The sequence below is a fragment of the Heptranchias perlo genome, chromosome 2 (genome assembly GCF_035084215.1).
Source record: "Heptranchias perlo isolate sHepPer1 chromosome 2, sHepPer1.hap1, whole genome shotgun sequence".
NCBI lineage: Eukaryota > Metazoa > Chordata > Chondrichthyes > Hexanchiformes > Hexanchidae > Heptranchias > Heptranchias perlo.
The window spans coordinates 65,519,276-65,538,917 of NC_090326.1; the positions used below are offsets into that span (position 1 = coordinate 65,519,276).

Below are 19,642 nucleotides of genomic sequence, written 5' to 3' on the forward strand. Positions count from 1 at the left end.
GCAGCTCCTGATGGCAGCCAGCATGTCAAGCACGTTAATTATCATCAATCACCATGCGATGGCGTCGGAAACAATAAGTTTTCTTTATGCAGGTTTGCCAAGCGACCCGTCACCACCCCCCCCAACCCACCACCATTTCAAAATTGAGTCCATACTCTCTGCCAATTGATAAGGCCATTAGTCTGCCAGAGAACCAGTAGTAATTTAGAGTTTTATTGTTAAGGAGCAGGCCTGTAATAACATAAGAATAGGAATAAGAATTCATTGGTTGGTCTGTCTAGTTCACTGATTGAAATCTATTTTGTATAACCGTTTCAGATAAGCTACATCCTATCTCATTGCCAAATTTATACCCCTTCACTCGTTTCCAAATCAAGTGTTCATCCATTCTTTTGAAACAAATTTTGCATTTTATGATAAATTTAAAACTCTTAACTTTTGGTCCTGTGCTTGTATTTTAATTCAAAATACTTTACAGCTGCTATTGACTTGAAATTTTCTTCTCAACAACAATCTTTACAGTTCAAGGAGCATTCTCATTAACCTCCTAGCTTTTGTGTGGCTACATGCTGCTCCTGGTCAATAAGCATGTGGTCAGTTTCTATATGCATGACGACACCAAGGCCTACTTCTCTGCCACAACCCTCAACTTCACAACAGTTTCTGTGCTATTTAACTGCTTGTCTGACATCTTATTTGAAGCAGAGCAATGGCAAAACTGAAGCTATCCTCTTTGGCTCCCAGTAGAAACTCTCATCCTGGCTCTTGATACCCCATGCTGGCTGATCAACCATCTGTAGCTGATTAAGCACAACCTCCCGCTCGACCAGAGCTCAGCTTATCTTCAACTCATCTAAAATTCTATTGCCTGCCACTCATCCATCACTTCAGTCGTTGCCACTCTCTACTGGCTCCCTGTTCTATCAACATATTGACTTCAAAATCCTTGTCAGTGTGTACAAATACATGCATAGCCATGTTCCTATCTATCTTTGCAGCCTGCTCCATACCCTTCCTTCTGAATCTGGGCTACCGTGCATATCTCCGCTCCCTCAACCCCAAACCAATGCTTTTAGCCATTGCGCCATGCATTCTGGAACACTCTTCCTAAATTTCTCCACCTTGCAACATCTCTCCCCACCTTCAAATGCTTCCTCAAAACATTTTGATTACCTTCCAACTCTTTCCTCACAACTGCTCAGTGTCCATTTCTCTCTCCAACTTCCTCTTTTTTCTGGAAAGTGTCTTACGTCATTTTATGTTAAATGTGCTATATAAGTGCAAGTTGTTATTACACTAACTGAGAAGCAATTACACACAAGTATTGTGCACGCCACTGCTGGCTGACTGAGATTCATCAGCTAATGAATAAATGGCTATGTAGCTGCTTAAAGGGATTGAAAGGAACATTACTGGCTGAGCTGCACAAAATGTTGTTGTATTAGTCAGGTGCCATTTTAATTGGCAACTGTTGAAAATCTACAAAAATGTAACATTTTTTTTAAAAAAGGAAAATATTCTTAATGTTTGGGAAATTACTACATACTATAGTAGGTGCAGCACAGCAGACGGCCATTCAGCCCATCATGCCTGTGAAAGAGCTATCCAATTTGTCCCATTCCCCTGTTCTTTCCCCATAGCCCTGTAAATTTTTTCCCTTCAAGTGTTTATCCAATTTCTTTTGAAAGTTACTATTGAATCTGCTTCCACCACCCTTTCAGGCAGCGCATTCCAGAACCTTACAAATCGCTCTGTAAAAAATTGTTTCCTCATGTCGCCTCTGGCTCTTTTGCTGATCACCTTAAATCTGTGTCCTGTGGTTACCAACCCCTCTGTCACTGGAAACAGTTTCTCCTTATTTAATCTATCAAAACCCTTCATGATTTTGAACATCTCTATCAAATGTCCTCTTAACCTTCTCTGTTCTAAAGAGAACAACACCAGCTTCTCCAATCTCTCCACACAGCTGAAGTCCCTCATCCATGGTATCATTCTAGTAAATGTCTTCTGCACCCTCTCTAAGGCATTACAAAAGTGTAGTGCCCAGAATTGAACACAATACTCCAGCTGAGGCCTAACCTGTGTTTTGTAAATGTTTAGCATAACTTCCTTGCTCTTGTACCCTATGCTTCTATTATTAAAGACTAGTGGTTGTTGGAGGCCAATCAGCTCAGCCCCAGGACATTCTGCAGGAGTTCCTCAGGGCAGTGTCCTAGGCCCAACCATCTTCAGCTGCTTCATCAATGACCTTCCCTCCATCACAAGATCAGAAATGGGGATGTTCGCTGATGATTACACAGTGTTCAGTTCCATTCGCAACCCCTCAGATAATGAAGCAGTCTGTGCCGGCATGTAGCAAAACCTGGACAACATGCAGGCTTGGGCTGATAAGTGGCAAGTAACATTCGTGCCAGACAAGTGCCAGGCAATTACCATCTCCAACAAGAGAGAGTCCAACCACCTCCCCTTGACATTCAATGGCATTACCATCGCCGAATCCCCCATCAACATCCTGGGGATCACCATTGACCAGAAACTTAACTGGACCAGCCACATAAATACTGTGGCCACACGAGCAGGTCAGAGGCTGGGTATTCTGTGGCGAGTGACTCACCTCCTGACTCCCCGAAGCCTTTCCACCATCTACAAGGCACAAGTCAGGAGTGTGACGGAATACTCTTCACTTGCCTGGATGAGTGCAGCTCCAACAACACTCAAGAAGCTCGACACCATCCAGGACAAAGCAGCCCGCTTGATTGGCACCCCATCCACCATCTGAAACATTCACTCCCTTTACCACTGGCTCACCGTGGCTGCAGTGTGTACCATCTACAGGATGCACTGCAGCAACTCGCCAAGGCTTCTTTGACAGCACCTCCCAAACCCGCGACCTCTACCACCTAGAAGGACAAGAGCAGCATGCACATGGGAACAACACCACTTGCACATTCCCCTCCAAGTCACACACCATCCCGACTTGGAAATATATCGCCGTTCCTTCATCGTCGCTGGGTCAAAATCCTGGAACTCCCTTCCTAACAGCACTGTGGGAGAACCTTCACCACACGGACTGCAGCAGTTCAAGAAGGCGGCTCACCACCACCTTCTCAAGGGCAATTAGGGATGGTCAATAAATGCTGGCCTTGCCAGCGACACCCACAGCCCATGAATGAATAAAATCCCATATGCTTTTTTAATGGCCTTCTCAACTTGTCCTGCCACCTTCAAAGATGTGTGTATGTGCATCCACAGGTCTCTGTTTCTGCACCCCCTTTAAAATTGTACCACTTAGTTTATATTGCCTCTCCTCATTCTACCTACCATAATGTATCACTCCACACTTCTCTGCATTAAATTTCATCTGCCATGTGTCTGCCCATTTCACCAGCCTGTCCATGTCCTCCTGCAGTCTGATATTATCCTCCATATTGTTAACTACATTTCCGAATTTTGTGTCATCTACAAACTTTGAAATTTAATCCTCTATACCCAAGTCCAATATTAATACAAAAGAGTTATACTTCAATCACTGATGGGATGTCACAGCCTCTTTCCTGTGTGAATAGAAATACTCCAGTTAGAATTATAAGAACCATAAATTACTATCACATGGCTACGACTGAATCTTTGAAGCTGTGCGTATGCTTAATATTGATTCTAGAATGCAGAGATAAACTTATTAAAATCAGGCACATTCTTTCCAGAAATACAGCCTCCATTTTAACCATTCTACAGAAAGTTTTCAGGCAACAGTGAGAGAAAACTTAATGCATCTTTTCAAATAAGATTAGAATTAGTTTTAATATTTTTAGCTTTTTGCTTCATTCTGGGAAAACAAGCATTACCAGGAAAATCTGACTCAGAGATTTTAGAGAGCACAGCAGTGTGAACAATTAGCACACGTATTGAAATGACAAACAACGAGTACCATAGATAAGTTGACAAATAACTTCTGAAAATTCAATTCCCTCCCAACACCTTTTTCAGAAACTCCAAATTTGCTGTACAAGGTCAACAGCATTCCCTGTTTATACTAAAGTAGAAACAAAAAGGATATTAGTTAATCACAGATGTTCTTGATTAGTTTTTTTTTAAAAAAAGAGGTACTGTGGGCAGCGCTTTCTTTCAGTCTACTTTTAAAAAAAATTAATTCTCAGGATGTGGGCGTTGTTGGCAAGGCCGGCATTTATTGCCCATCCCTAGTTGCCCTGAGAAGGGCCTTCTTTATGAACCGTGTTGAAGGTACTCCCATGATGTTATTAAATAGGGAGCTCCAGGATTTTGACCCGGCAACAATGAAGGAACGCCAATGTATGTCCAAGTCAGGATGGTGTGCGACTTGGAGATAATGGTCTTCCCATGCACCTGCTGCTCTTGTCCTTCTAAGACAAGGAGATGCACAGGCAACCAACTTGTACACTGATCACTGTAAATGCTTCTCTGAGCCTGAGAGTGACTCTCCCCTTAGTTTTCCTTCCTTCCACGGAGGTCCCAATCTCTACTTAGCACCACAGCTGACTTTAGGAATTTAACAACATAGGAAAACAGTGGTTCTGCCACTGCATATGGTGGTCCGACACACTGAGCCTGTTTAATACCAAAGACAGACCAGGGGGTTTGAGACATTGTGCTCCATATATAAATGTAGTCTGGGCTTCAAAATCTTCAAGTCTTTTAAGTACATAAAGGGTCAGACAATAAATCCAGGCATTTATCTTTTATATAGTTTATGTATTGGCATTGAAAAAATGAGTCACTCATTTGTAGTTAAAGTTTGCACCACTTAGGTATAGAAAGAAGGCAGTGAATGTTATTCCTTGGTTATGAAATACCTTCTGAATAACAGCTCAACAATAGGGGCTGTTTTAAGACCCTCCCCAACCAATCCCCCCGCCCCATACAAAAAAAATCACTTCATTACGCAGTCTAGATGCTGTGGTTGCTGGTGTTTTCAGAATGACTGGTGTCAGAATTGCAAGTGTCACACTGGAGTAATAAAGGGTGCTTTGTTGAAATGGAGATCAGCATATATTGAGTAGGATAAGCTTTTCTCTGCAACTAAACCAACTTATAACCAGATCTCTGAGTGCTTAATATTGAGCCTGTGCAAAACAAAAAATAGGAAACATGCTCCATTCCTAATAGCACCAGCACTTTGTGCACAAAATTCAAGTTAAAAATACATTTTACTGGCAAGCATCAAATCACTGAGCTAAAATAAACTAGTCTGATTACCAAATTTTAAAAATGTTACAACTGGGTTTATAAACAGCCCAAATCTTTTCATTTGATGTTAAACACAGCAGCAGAACACTTATTAGGTAATGGCCTCAGTTGACTATTTGAGTTTTAAGGAACCCTCCATACTTAGAACAATCACCAAAATTTGATGGAACAAGAAACTGAATTTTTATTTAAAGAATGGTATGAATAGAATGCCTAACAGGTAACTAAGAAATCACATGTGCACTTTATTTGTGAGAATCATTGTAATGCACTTATCAGTTAAATGCTTCATCACTTGTAGGAATTAAAAATTGTATTGCAATGGTACACACTGAACATTCCACATCAATAATATGGATACAATGGACAAGATTTTCACAGACCCACCTTAACTGAACCTGGGCTTGAATTTACAGTGACAGCTGGTTCTACCAGCCTAGACTCAGCATGTATCCTGCACAGCCGGCCTTTGAGCTCTGCATTCTGAGCTAAAGCCTGATAAAAGGCATTAAGGAAACACAGAGCATTAATTATTAAATGCAGACAATCTGCACTAGAAACAGACTGAGCATGTTAATTGTTTAAGATTTACAAAAGCAGAAGCTCATTTGAAAATTGTCTCGAAAGAAAATGCGACATTTTCATAGTCTTGATAAACTCAATCACAATCTAAAAAGACATAAATATAGAGTTGTAGTACGGATTAGAAACTGTAAACTTAAAATCTTGAAAGATTTGGTGTTGTACGCAATGCAAACTGCTGACAGTGACAGCCTGCTGTTACTAATAATGTTGCATTTTGGCATTTTACAGCATTATTAGTTTAAAAAGATAATTTTCTTTGTAGTTATTCATTATAATACTTGTGGAGAACAGCCACAGGGACAAGTTCAGCTAGAAAGCACCTGCTGGAGTAATGCCTCGCTAGAAGGGAGCATACAAAGAATCAGGCCTAATGTATTACAGCCCGATCTGACACTCCCATCTAGCAAAGCTCCATTCTGGAAGTGTAACATCACTGAATTTGCCCTATAGTCTTACAAGAAGGTGTCAATTTCACAGGAGATAATGGACTTCATTTGTCCAGTGTTCTCTACAAGTTTAACAAAGACATTGCTGACTATTTTTCAAAAATTATACACATAGGAAGGAAAAAAAAAGTGGATGATTGATGATACACACACTCCTGAATGGTATTGAAATAGCTACGGATGAAATTGAAAGAGACTTGGGAGTCTTGGTACATTCAATGTTCAAGATGGCTTACCAATGCCGAGCAGTAAACAAAGAATTTTGAACTATATAGCCAAAACAGTGGAGTACAAGGCAGAGTAAATCATGATCAAACTGTATTGTGCTCTGGTCAGACCATACCTTGCATATATTTTTCAGTTCTGATCACCAAGATACAAAGGAGATACTCAAGCGCTGGAGACAGTGCAAAGAAGAGCCATGAGGCCGGTCCTATTGACAAAGGTCTGAGTATATAGACTGAGGAAAATGGACTTGTCAGTCTAGAAAGGGGGCATCTGAGAGCTCTTAAAAATGAGATATTTAATGGTATGGGGAGATACATCCAGAAAATTACTTTAAACTAAATTGCAAGAATAGGATAAAGGAACAACAATTTAAACTAGTAAAAAGCAAAGTTAGGACTGATATAAGGAAGCTCTTCATACAATGCATGGAATAGACTCCTGGATATAGTAGTGGAAATGAAAACCCTGAATTCATTTAAGAAATAAGTTGGTCCTGCAATGGTGGTGTCTAGGTTTTTCTTGGATGGATGAACAAAGATGGACCGAATGGCCTTCTTCATCCCCAATTATCTTGTGAAAAAAGTTTACTGTTTCAGAGCTGCAATCAGCATTTACAGAGCTATCTTATGTACAGCATAAAAAAAAACTTACCTGGGTGATCTCAAAAAAACATGATAGTTCAATGTAAAAAGCGAAACAAGTGCAAAAAGTTTGCTTAGTGTACAAGCCCTCAAAACTCAAGTTAGAAGCCTTGTAACCCATCTCTGTTACCTCCTCCAGCTCTACAACCAGCACCCCCCCCCGCCCAACCCCCAACATACTCTCCTTTCCTCTGACTCCAGCCTCTTGTGCAATCTCTCCCTTCGCTCCAACAATAACGGACCTGCCTTTATCCACCTAGGTTCCACTCTCTGGAATTCCCTCCCTAATCCCTTCAGCCTCTCTGCCTCCAAGTCCTCCTTTAAAGCCTTCCTTAAAACCCACCTCTTTGACCAAGCTTTTGGTCACCCTTCCTAACCTCTCCTTCTATGGTTCAGCAGCAGTTTTCCTTATGCCTCTGAAGTGCCTTGGAACAATTTTCTACATTAAAAGGCAAAACATAAATGCAAGTTGTTGTATATCAGGATTTTAGGATACTTTGAAATAATTCAGTTCAGTACTAGAAAGCAAAATTATTCAATTTCTTTCTTTAAATAAAAGACAACTCCGAAGTATACGTTTGTATGTAGGCATGTTCAAAAATGCTTCAGTATATGAAAAACCTCTTTTGTTAAGAAACCACTCTGGTTAACTCATTTGATGAACTTGTGCAACGTAGCATCTTAAAATTTATGTAACAATGGGGCAGGCCAGTCAAACAATCCGCAAATGACCTGTAAAATTTGGTGAAAGAAAGCAGCTAATTTAGGGCATAATATTTGATAAATCAGTTACTGTACAGTCCCCTACATACTTAGCTGAAGCATAATGTACAAGACATAATGTCAAGTTTCCAAAGAAGGTAAGATTTAAAAATAAAGAGACAAATCTACAAAACACAAAAAAAATGTCTGATTAATACAATTCATTGTAGAACAAAGAATTCAAATTTTACATCATCCAAAAACAATTATACAAAAACTGCATTCCTAGTTTGTTATCCCTCAGTATTCAAGGATGAATGACTTTCTCTCTATATGTGCTTATATGTCTAGGTACACTAGGCTGGCTCAGGTTATATGTTTGCTGCAGAATACAGATCTTGTATTTTGTATAACTGTAATAATATGAATTACTATGTTCTTATTTTGTGTAAAGGCCAATGTCTAGATATTAGCTAGAATTAAGGGATTTGAAAAACTGAAACCTGATCCAAAACAGAAGTTAGTGGATGAGTCACCCCATCTCAATCTGCAGGTAGTGAAGTTGTTTTCTTAGAGTCTCTCTCCAAGTCACCCACTAGTAAATATATCGCCCTCTGTGCATATTTTGTTAAAATGGTAAGATGCCAAAGTGGTTCAAAACAAGCCATACAAGGTAACTTGTCAAATCAATCAAATTTGACTTAATTCAGCACTCTTCTACTTCTCAACTGAGATTAATGCTCATTATTATACAGCAGCTTTTCAAATTTTTATGATTCTGAAAATGCATAGTTCCTTTGGTAAAGATAGACTTGTAGCAAATAACAAAATAGGGAGGATTGGATTAACTGTGAAGAGGGATGTAGGTGACTTCAGGAGGATGAATACAGGTCAGTGGATTGGGCAGATGGATGTCAGATGAAAGATTGGGCAGACAGATGATCGATAAAATTTAATGTAGAGAAATATGAAGCAATATATTTTAGTAATAACAAGAGTAAGAAATAGACACATAATGGAAAAGTTTAAGAGTAGTAGAGACAATTAGGGGCGCAGACACATAAATCTTTAAATTTGGGAGGTCAAGTTGATAATGCTGCATAAAAAAAGCATATTTAGCACAGGTACATCACATTTCCAGGCATCACACTTTGTTGTAGATGCAGAACAATTAATCTTCTGCTTTTTAAAAAAAAGTCATTGAGCTAGAGCTTGAAATTTACAAGTAGTTACCTCAATGACCTCAGCTGTTTATAAGTAACTAATTAGTTACAATATTAAGAGCAGTGGCCTTAAAAAGGGACATGCCAGGTTAGCAGCTAGGTATCACAATAGTACTCCAGTCTATCCGTGAGCAACACCAGAGCTAATCCATAATATTGGATGACATCTGGAACTCCAAATAAATGTTATACATGCAGTCAAAACAACATTTAAAAAAAAAACTTTTAAAAAGCCAATAGAAAGAAAAGGCAGGTTAATCAAAGAAAGTAATCACTTGCATTTTTTAATCAAACACCTTTTCACATCTGAGAAGTATCTCAAAGCACTTCACAGAAACTACTTTTTGAACAGAATCATCAGTTAACCTGTTTTTTTGGTGGTATTGCCTGAAGGAAGAACACTGGCCAGGACGCCAGCTCTTACGTCATGGGATGTTTAATGTCCAACTGAACAGGCTGGGTAGGGCATCAGTTTAACATCTCATCCAAAGAATCGTATATCAAATAATGCACACACCCTCAGTACTGCAATGGAGTGTCAGCCAGATTATGAGACCAAGTCCCTTCTAATTCGGAAGCAAGACTTCTACTAACTAAGGCAAGCATTTGTCTTGCTATGAGAAATGGTCCCCTTCCCAAAAATACCTGAGAAATCAATCACTAATAGTTAACGTACAGATGTCAAGCTTAAATATGGGTTGGGGTGAAACCACTCCACTACTGCAGAGTCAAGATTTTTTAGACAGGAAATCCTGTGAAACATTAAATCAATCTTATTAACAAAAAGTAAACTCAATGCACATTTTTAAAAAAGTTTTTTTTTAAATGGTAAAATAATGGAAAACCTAGGAACTTGTTCAGATAACAAATGACAAATTTGTCATTTATCAAAATAAAGCATTACAATCTAGAGCAATGCCAAAGGATTAACCAAGCAAACAGTAATCTGTGATGACAAGCATTGCAAAACAGCTTCATATTGTTATTATTTTGGGAAGCTTCAAAGTAACGATATTTACTACTGTTGCATGGTCTTTAAGCTTACCGAGGTTAAGGCAGTCTTCAGACCAATGATCTGTGCAGATGGTGAGTGGCAAGCATCGTGTTCAGATACTAACTGTTTCAGTTTCTCCTTCTCAATTACCATTGAACTGAACACCGATTTCAAAGCAGAGTGAACTACCAAATAAAAAAGGAACATCAAGTAACTTTACACAGAATTGGACTTCAACAATTGTTGAAATTGCACATATAAATTGTACTTAAATCACTCTTCAAATAATGGTACTACACTTATACATAGAAATGGACACCTGGAGAGAACCTAACTCTGCAATCTAATTCATAGATTCAGAGGACTCCACAGGTCAGAAGCATGAAGCTTGAGTGGGTTATAACAATCATTGCAGCTTGTATTGGAGGGGCTACTTCAGCCTTGTAACCTCTCCTTTTCTGTAATATATTTACAAAAACAAGAAAGTGGGTGCTTCAGAGAGGAGTACATATTCAATATTGTAGATATTTGTATATAGGGTCAGCTGGCAATGTGTATATTAACTGTCTTTAAATTCCTATCTGATGCATAGCAACTTGCAAATAAGGATGTTGATGATTTTATGATGTTGTCGTGTTTCTAGATAAACCTGCAGCTTAGAGAAATGCAGTCCGCTATAGGGTAGATTTTACAAATATGTGTCCCCAGTGCAGGACATTGCATGTCAGGGGCACATATTTGAAAAACTCAACAGTTGCCATAGGACAGAATCATTGAACAGAAAATCTAGCAGACCCACTGACCTTCATACCCAAACTTCCAATGTGTCTTCCCAATGAGCAAAGTTCTGCAACTCTAGTGTAAATTTATAAAATCTCTCCTTACATATTTAAGTAAAGATAGATGATCATCGGAACTATATCAAGTAATAAAGGATAGGCACGTTAGGAACCTCAGTTCCCCAATACAGTGCATATAGTTATCTCATGGGTACGGTAGCATAGTGGTTATGTTACTGGACTAGTAATCCAGAGGCCTGGACTAATATTCTGGAGACACAAGTTCAAATCCTGCCCCGGCAGCTGGGGAATTTAAATTCAATTAATTAAATAAAATCTGGAATTAAAAAAAACTAGTATCAGTAATGGTGGCCATGAAATTACCAGATTGTTGTAAAAACCCATCTGGTTCACTAATGCCCTCTAGGGAAGGAAACCTGCTGTCCTTACCTGGTCTGGCCTATATGTGACTCCAGACCCACAGCAATGTGGTTGATTCTTAATCGCCCTCTCGAAATGGCCAAGCAAGCCACTCAGTTGTTCCAGAAGGCGGCTCACCACCACCTTCTCAAGGGAAATTAGGGATGGGCAACAAATGCTGGCCTTGCCAGCGACGCCCACATCCCATGAACGAATAAAAAAAATCATACTATTTGATTAGTGCACATAAGGTAAATGCACTCACAACCCACATAGAAGCTGATGATCAGTGTGGACTCTAAACAGTAATGGCTTTTGTGCACCTGTCTGCAGCATATCATGTGGTGTGGAGGGACGGTATGCTGCAGAAAATGTCTAGAATAGTACACTGCAAACTAACATTGCTAACCTCAAACAGCCGTGCCCTCCCACCGCAAGTTCCGTGTACGTCTCATTGAGCAGATTAGCAGACCTCGACTACTGAATAATGGGCTCCTGCAGAGCTCAGTTTTGGGACCATCATTTTTTAATTTTTATATAAGTGACATCCCGCCAACCTAGTCAAGGAGATGTGGATATGCAGATGACCTTGTGATAGCCATCCAAACAAGAACTCTTGCCCAAGAGAAACACACGCACACTCAAGCCTTGAAAATATGCAAGGTCTATATACTGTCGTGGATTCATCCAAATCCTCAAAATGTTTGTCTCTGGATTTCATTTGAGCAACCAGCATGCAAAGAAGCACCTGAGTTCTCCCTTCTGTGATAGTGAACTCAGGCATGAGGACTTCCCAAATTGCCTTGGAGTGGTTCCATATCATAATCTCGCATCCCGTCAACATCTGATGAAAACTGCAGCCAAGATAAAGACTGGGATCAAAGTATTCCACAAAGTAGCTGGGTCCAGCTGGGGTGCAGAAGCTCATACTCGGCAGACAACAACCTTGGCCCTTGTTTTCTCAGTAGTTGAATATTGCTCACAAGAATGGGCTGAAACCAACACCGACAGTCTGGCTCCCTGTCCTCACACACTTCTTGCTACCACCTCTCTGAAGAGAAGTAGCAATGATCAGAGAACAACTACCGGGCCCTAGCAAATTCAGATCTGCCTATTAATGAAGATATCCAGAAGCTCCTGAGATGCCATCTTAAGTCCAGGAAACCCTTATGGTTAGAGGCTAAAATGCTTAAAGCCTCGGAACTGTCACCTAAAGACAAGTGGTGTAGAATGTGGGAAACCAGCGGGGTCAAGAATCACAACCTGATTACGGATCAACCACCCATTCCACAAAATTCCATAAAATATGGGTAACTGCGAACTGCATCAGAACTTCTTATGGGCGCTATAACCACCTACTACCTAAATGAAAGAGGAAGGATAACCCGGTATGATTGTGGGGAGACTATCCAAACCATGGAACATCTTGTTGCTCGCTAAGATCCTTCCTTGAAGAAATAGCTTCTGTTCACTCCGTATCACCAGAAGCCATAGGATGGATGACAAACTTAAATGTGGACATTGACATTTAATGTTGTTTTTCAAGCTGCCATAAGAAAGAAGAACAGTATGCTTCTCAGAAAACCTTATTTTTTTCTGGTTATCTATGTCTCTTAAAAACTTTAACTAGGGCTTAGACGGTAGAACAGGACTACTTATACTGAAGATAACAATTAGTTGACACCCCATCATATGCTTAAGCATTTTGTAAGAATATCTAAATTAAATTGAGAACAGCATTCAGCTAGTCAATCAATACACTGTCTCAAAACTAATCCAACTAACATGCTATTGTCATGTGTCTATCCTTCTCCCACCCCCCCACCCCACTCTCTGATGTTTTGCAATGAAGATGTCTGGCACTTATAAAGCCAAAAAAACATGCACCAATAATGAGCATCTGATTTAATCTGGTTGGGGGTTAGTTCTAAGCCATTGCTCTAATTGGACAATATTGGCTCTTCAATTCGTACCAACTACAAATTGAATCTTATTTTTGAAAAACAAATATTTGTACTATCATGGAGTAAGTTTATCAGAAATGTAGCATCAACTTTCATTTTTGCAGGATATAATGTTTCTTGGCAAAATGTACAACAAATCAGGGCAGGCAATATCTTGCCAATATATTAAAACAATGTATATTCTTTTTGGCAGTGCCTGTGATCCAAAGTATGTACAAAAATCATTCATACATTTTAATATTTTGCAAATGAAGAAAGCCATTACTACCTTCTTGAGCAATGTGGCAGAAATCTTCTTGCAGCTTTGAATAATCTGGAGGTATATCCGAACCATCTGAAAAACGTTTGGTTTCTGCGTGAAATACTTCAGACAGATTAGGGTTTGATGCATGCAGCCGCATTGGGCTGGCAGAGATGCAAGGAACCTAAACAAAAAGAGGAAGTCATTACTCCTCACTGAATACATTTTGGTTTAACAAATTTTTATTCTTTTTAAGCTATGATGAAAAAGCTATAGGAGTATAGTGCATCAGCTAAGCAGAACTGAACTTTCAAAGAGCACAACATTTTTTATTAAGTATAAAGAATCTGTGACCAAAACTGCAGTTGAACCAGGGATTATTGGCCTATAAAATATATAACCAATTTAAATCTCAGCCAACAAGGCTAACACTTGGTATTCCAATGTTAAACCAATTCTGAGACCTGGGGCAGTAACGACATACAAAGAAGTTCCACGCAGCACTGCCAGATCATAGTTTTGAAAGGGGGGAAGGGAGTTGAAATTTGATCCTAATTAAACCAACACAGACCCATATAGATCGATAATTAGTCACTGCTAAATCTTTTTCAAGGTTGATAACTGCAAGGCAGGTAATGACTAGAACTACCCTTTAAAATGATCACATTAGTGTAATGTTCGAAATTACAAAAATAATGCTGTAAAGACATGGCCTCCATTTTAAAGTAGCATTACCTGTAGTGTTGATTTGGCGTCTTTGCCAAAACTTTTGGTGCGCCACCTTCTCTGAACACGTTTTTCCTTTTTGGGACTTTCAAAGACATATCCCTTTACCAAAGGGGGGGTGGGAGGAAAGGAAGAAAAGCAATTTTATTCGAAAACAATTATTATTAAACGGAAGAGAGTTTACGCTCTATTTTACTGGAGTCTCCAGTTCACAGCCAGAAATCAAAAGCAATGTTCACTTATTTTTGCTTCAGCTTAAACCAAGGTGAGCAAATATGTTTGACTGTCATACCTGAATAGCATTTATAGCTGGTGCAGAGTATGTCCTATGAATAACCTCCATGCTTTGTAAAAGCTGTGTCAATTCTGTTAAACTAGAATGACATTGAGAAAGATCTAGAAGAAAACAAAATTCATAAAATTAGAAAAAAGCTTGCATCAAAAAGAAGACAATACACATTTAGATTTTCAAACCAACGTGCAACATGCAAAACTCAAAAAAAAAAGTAACATTCACAACACTTTATAGATTATTCACATGCAAAAGGCCATAGGAGCAAAACAATACTTCTGGAGATAACAGATGTGAGGAATTTTAGGTTATGAAATCATGCCCACGAGAGACTATGTTAAGACTGCCCAAACACATTTCAATCCGTACTCAAAGGTTGGTCCCAGAAGTAAAAGGATAATGCTGCAACACACTTTACTGGCACAAGCTCAATCTGGGCACGTGTGTACACACAGTGATGGGGGGAGGGGTAGAAGAGAAGGGAAAGGAAGACTTAACCAAAAATCTGTAGAAGATATTACAATTCAGTGAAGGTAATTGGCAATTTTATTCTTACTATTAAGTTTTTTGGTCAACTATTGTATTCCATAAAAGTAAAAATGTTTTCACCGTTTGAACATTTATCTATATCTTCGGAACTTTGCAACCATGCTGCCACCTTTGACTGGCTGCTGGAATAAGCAAGAGGAAACCCCGGGCTAATTTGGAATGACATCTGTTTGGATAGGCTGCCCCTCTGCAACTGGAAAAAAACATCAAAATTCATTATTGGCTTGAAAATGAAGATTACTGTGATTTTTGTTGGTATTTGTATAGTACAGCAATGGGATAGTTCACAGGATTACAACTAAATATTACAACTCGTGCACAAAACTTTTGGCTTGTATTTTCAAGGGTTACATTTACATATATATGTTATAAAGCATTTGCACAATTCTCTTGTAAGACACATACAAAATCACATCAGAGTTGACATATGCAGAGTGTCAGAAAGCATTCCTATCAAAGCAAAGCATTAACACTGGTCAGGAATGGAGTTTTAAACAAAACATTATCCTTGAAAGTATTTAAAAATTGGAGTACTGTATTCATAAGTTATTTTGGCTTGATTTTTACTTCAATGTTCTTGACATTTTCCAGCGCTGCCCTGTAACTGGGGAATAGATGGTGTACAGGAACAATCTTGCATTACTCTCTCTCAAACTTTTCCCTTCTTGAAGAAGCACCTAGGGTAAATTTTAACCAGGAGCCGGGAAGAGGTCCAAGGGGGTGGGGGGGGGGAATTCCTGACGGGAAACCCGGAAGTATGCGTTTCCTAGACGTCCTTATGATTTTGATGTAAAGACGTATTCTGTATTTTTTTGGTAGGTTTCCCGCCCGACAGGACAGCCAGATTGACAGGTTTGGGGTGGGGTTTTAGTTGGGATTGGTTTAGTTTTTTTTCCTAGAATTTTTACCTTCCCACCCGCCCCCACCCACCTGTTTGTGGAGTTAAAATTTACCCCCTAATTTCTCCATGATGCCTTCTGGTGGGACTACTGAAATTTGGAGCTCATTGTGTAGAGAATGGCAGTGCAAACCTTCACCCGAGCATTCAGCGATACCAAGCAATGTGCTGCTGCTAATGTACATAATTTTTTATACCCTTCACTTTCAATTGTTGCCTGCTGTTACCATGTTTTCTTTGTATGGCTGTTAGAGATGTCACAGATTTTCCATCTAATCTGTGATCAGCTAACAAGGTGAACTCAGTGTTGCAGCACTCTTCTTTTCTTCTCCCTTTGGATGGAGCACCTCACTGCTGCACAGTGAACTACCCACATGATTGTCCAGAAGCATATGGAAAACATACATCCAATGCTTTGGGCTAGAAATTGAATCAGTCCTTTCTCAAGGTTGCAGAGATACATAAGAACATAAGAAATAGGAGCAGGAGTAGGCCAATCGGCCCCTCGAGCCTGCTCCGCCATTCAATAAGATCATGGCTGATCTGATCCTAACCTCAAATTTAAATTCAAGAGGTGCTGGCCATAATCTTCCAATCCTCCTTAGATATCGGGGTGGTGCCAGAGGACTGGGGAATTGCAAATGTTACACCCTAGTTCAAAAAAGGGTGCAAGGATAAACCCAGCAATTAGAGGCCAGTCAGTTTAAACTTGGTGGTGGGGAAGTTTTTAGAAACGATAATCTGGATCAAAGTTAATAGTCACTTGGACAAGTGTGGATTAATAAATGAAAGCCAGCACGGATTTGTTAAAGGCATATCGTGTTTAACTAACTTGATTGAGTTTTTTGATGAGGTAACAGAGAAGGTTGATAAGGGCAATGCGGTTGATATGCTGTGTATATGGACTTTCAAAAGGCGTTTGATAAAATGCCACATAATAGGCTTGTTGGCAAAATTGAAATTAAAAGGGCAGTGGCAGCATGGATACGAAATTGGCTAATTGGCAGGAAACAGAGTAGTGGTTGTTTTTCGGACTGGAGAAAGGTATACAGGTGGTGTTCCCCAGCGGTCAGTACTAGGAGCACTGCTTTTTCTTTTATATATATATTAATGACTTGGACTTGGGTGTACAGGGCACAATTTCAAAATCTGCAGATGACACAAAATTTGTAAGGGTAGTAAACAGTGAGGAGGATAGTAATAGACTTCAAGAGAACTTAGTCAGGCTGGTGGTATGGGCGGACACGTGGCAGATGAAATTTGACGAAGTGATACATTTTGGCAGGAAGACTGAGGAGAGGCAATATAAAATAAATGGTACAATTCTAAAGGGGGTGCAGGAACAGAGACCTGGGGGTATATGTGCACAAGTCTTTGAAGGTGGCAGGACAGGTTGAGAAAGCGGTTAAAAAAGCATACGGGATCCTGGGCTTTATAAATAGAGGCATAGAGTACAAAAGCAAGGAAGTGATGGTGAACCTTTATAAAACACTGGCTCGGCCACAGCTGGAGTATTGTGTCTAATTCTGGGCACCGCACTTCAGGAAGGATGCGAAGGCCACAGAGAGGGTGCAGAAAAGATTTACTAGAATGGTTCCAGGAATGAGGGACTTCAGTTATGTGGATAGACTGGAGAAGCTGGGATTGTTCTTCTTAAAGCAGAGAAGGTTAAGAGGGGATGTGATAGAAGTGTTTGAAATCATGAAGGGTTTAGATAAAGTAAATAGAGAGAGACTGTTCCCATTGGCGGAAGGGTCGAGAACCAGAGGACACAGGTTTAAGGTGATTGGCAAAAGAACCAAAGGCGGCATGAGGACAAACTTTTTACGCAACGAGTAGTTATGATCTGGAATGTGCTGCCTGAAAGAGTGGTGGAAGCAGATTCAATCGTGGCTTTCCAAAAGGAATTGGATAAATACTTGAAGGGAAACAATTTGCAGTGCTATAGGGAAAGAGCAGGGGAATGAGACTAACTGGAATGCTCTTACAAATAGCTGGCACAGGCTCGATGGGCTGAATGGCCTCCTTCTGTGATGTAACCATCCTAGGATTCTAAGTACAGCTACTGTGCCACATCTTCAGTATTTGTTTATATTTGTGTAGACATGAGGGATGAGATGTAGGCCTTACTGCAGGTGAGAATGTAGCCCTCTGGATGATTTGTACTATATGGCGGAAGTAGGAGTGCCAACAAAACTACTCTCGAGGTAATAAAGGTCACCGACCTGAAACACTAACTCTGTTTCTCTTTCCACAGTTGCTGCCTGATCTGCTGCGTGATTCCAGCTTTTTCTTATTTTTATTTAATAAAGGCATGGATTAATTTATTAGCAGCAGAAGAGCAAGGTGGGGTAGAAGTGGGCAATATTTGAGGTGAAAGCAAGTATCTGTGATAAATTGGATATGGGGGCAAGAGGGGAAATTGAGTTTTGGGTTGAACACCTCTGGATTTAGCTGGATATGGCAGCTGGGGAGGTTGGTGGAGTCAAGGCCAGGGGCACATAAGAAAGGCAAATGGTATGTTGGCCTTCATTGCAAGAGAATTTGAGTACAGGAGCAAGGATGTCTTACTGCAGTTATACAGGGCCTTGGTGAGACCACACCTGGAGTATTATGTGCAGTTTTGGTCTCCTTACCTAAAAGGATATACTTGCCATAGAGGGAGTGCAACGAAGGTTCATCAGACTGATTCCTGGGATGGCAGGACTGTCTTATGAGGAGAGATTGGGTCGACTAGGCCTGTATTCACTAGAGTTCAGAAGAAGGAGAGGGATCTCATTGAAACATATAAAATTCTGACAGGGCCAGATAGACTGGATGCAGGGAGGATGTTTCCCCTGGCTGAGGGGTCGAGAATGAAGGGTCACAGTCTCAGGATACAGGGTAGGACATTTAGGACTGAGATGAGGAGAAATTTCTTCATTCAGAGGGTGGTGAACCTGTGGAATTCTCTACCACAGAAGGCTGTGGAAGCCAAGTCACTGAATATATTTAAGAAGGAACTAGATAGATTTCTAGACACAAAAGGCATCCAGGGGTATTGGGAGAGGGCGGGAATATGGAATTGAGATCGAGGTTCAGCCATGATCTTATTGAATGGCAGAGCAGGCTCAAAGGGCTGAATGATCTACTCCTGCTCCTATTTTCTATGTTTCTATGTAAATGTTTGTGGGACCCAGAGGATGGCTGTATTTTTTCCATCATTTAGCTGGAGGAAGTTTTGGCTCATTCAGCTCTTAAAAAGATCGGCAATTGTAGCAAACAGCAACAATCCTGGGAATCAAGGGAGGCAGTGGGGAGATAGAGCCGAGTCTTATCAGCATAGGTGTGAAAGCTGACTCTGTGGGGGTAATTTTAGCCTAATCCGTCTGTTGTGAAACTGATGGGATCGGGTGGAATGCTGGTTTTACACTCCGCCCAATATGACTTCAAGAGATTAAAATCAGGCAGGTTGTAAAACCAGTGTTCCACCTGATCCTGTCAATTTCCCGATGGACGGGTTAGACTAAAATTACCTCCATACTGCCCATATGTCCAGATGTTGTCAACGGAGATAGCACATAAATTAAGGGAGAAGGGCTAAGGATAGACCTTAGGGTACATTAGAGATAACTATGCAGGCACAGCAGCAGAAATAAATTGGAGAAGAAGCCATCGGAGGCTATTGTTTGTATGATGCAACAAAAGGATCGGAAACATGAAAGAGCAGTGATAATAGTTAGCTGCTT

At 40.1% G+C, this 19,642-nt stretch overlaps 1 protein-coding gene across 2 annotated transcripts in view; it reads right to left on the reverse strand.

Moving 5' to 3' along the window:
• Nucleotides 1-19,642, reverse strand: part of osbpl3b (oxysterol binding protein-like 3b) — a 226,963-nt gene that overhangs the window by 79,731 nt on the left and 127,590 nt on the right. The window contains exons 7-12 of one of the 2 annotated variants that reach the window (XM_068001971.1): nucleotides 15,077-15,209; nucleotides 14,468-14,571; nucleotides 14,185-14,277; nucleotides 13,477-13,633; nucleotides 10,097-10,230; nucleotides 5,614-5,721 (exon numbers count right to left, since the gene is read on the reverse strand). In XM_068001971.1, the coding sequence (XP_067858072.1) occupies nucleotides 5,614-5,721; nucleotides 10,097-10,230; nucleotides 13,477-13,633; nucleotides 14,185-14,277; nucleotides 14,468-14,571; nucleotides 15,077-15,209 (729 nt within the window). The remainder of the gene's footprint in view (nucleotides 1-5,613; nucleotides 5,722-10,096; nucleotides 10,231-13,476; nucleotides 13,634-14,184; nucleotides 14,278-14,467; nucleotides 14,572-15,076; nucleotides 15,210-19,642) is intronic. The other variant, XM_068001962.1, reaches the window with a different exon arrangement.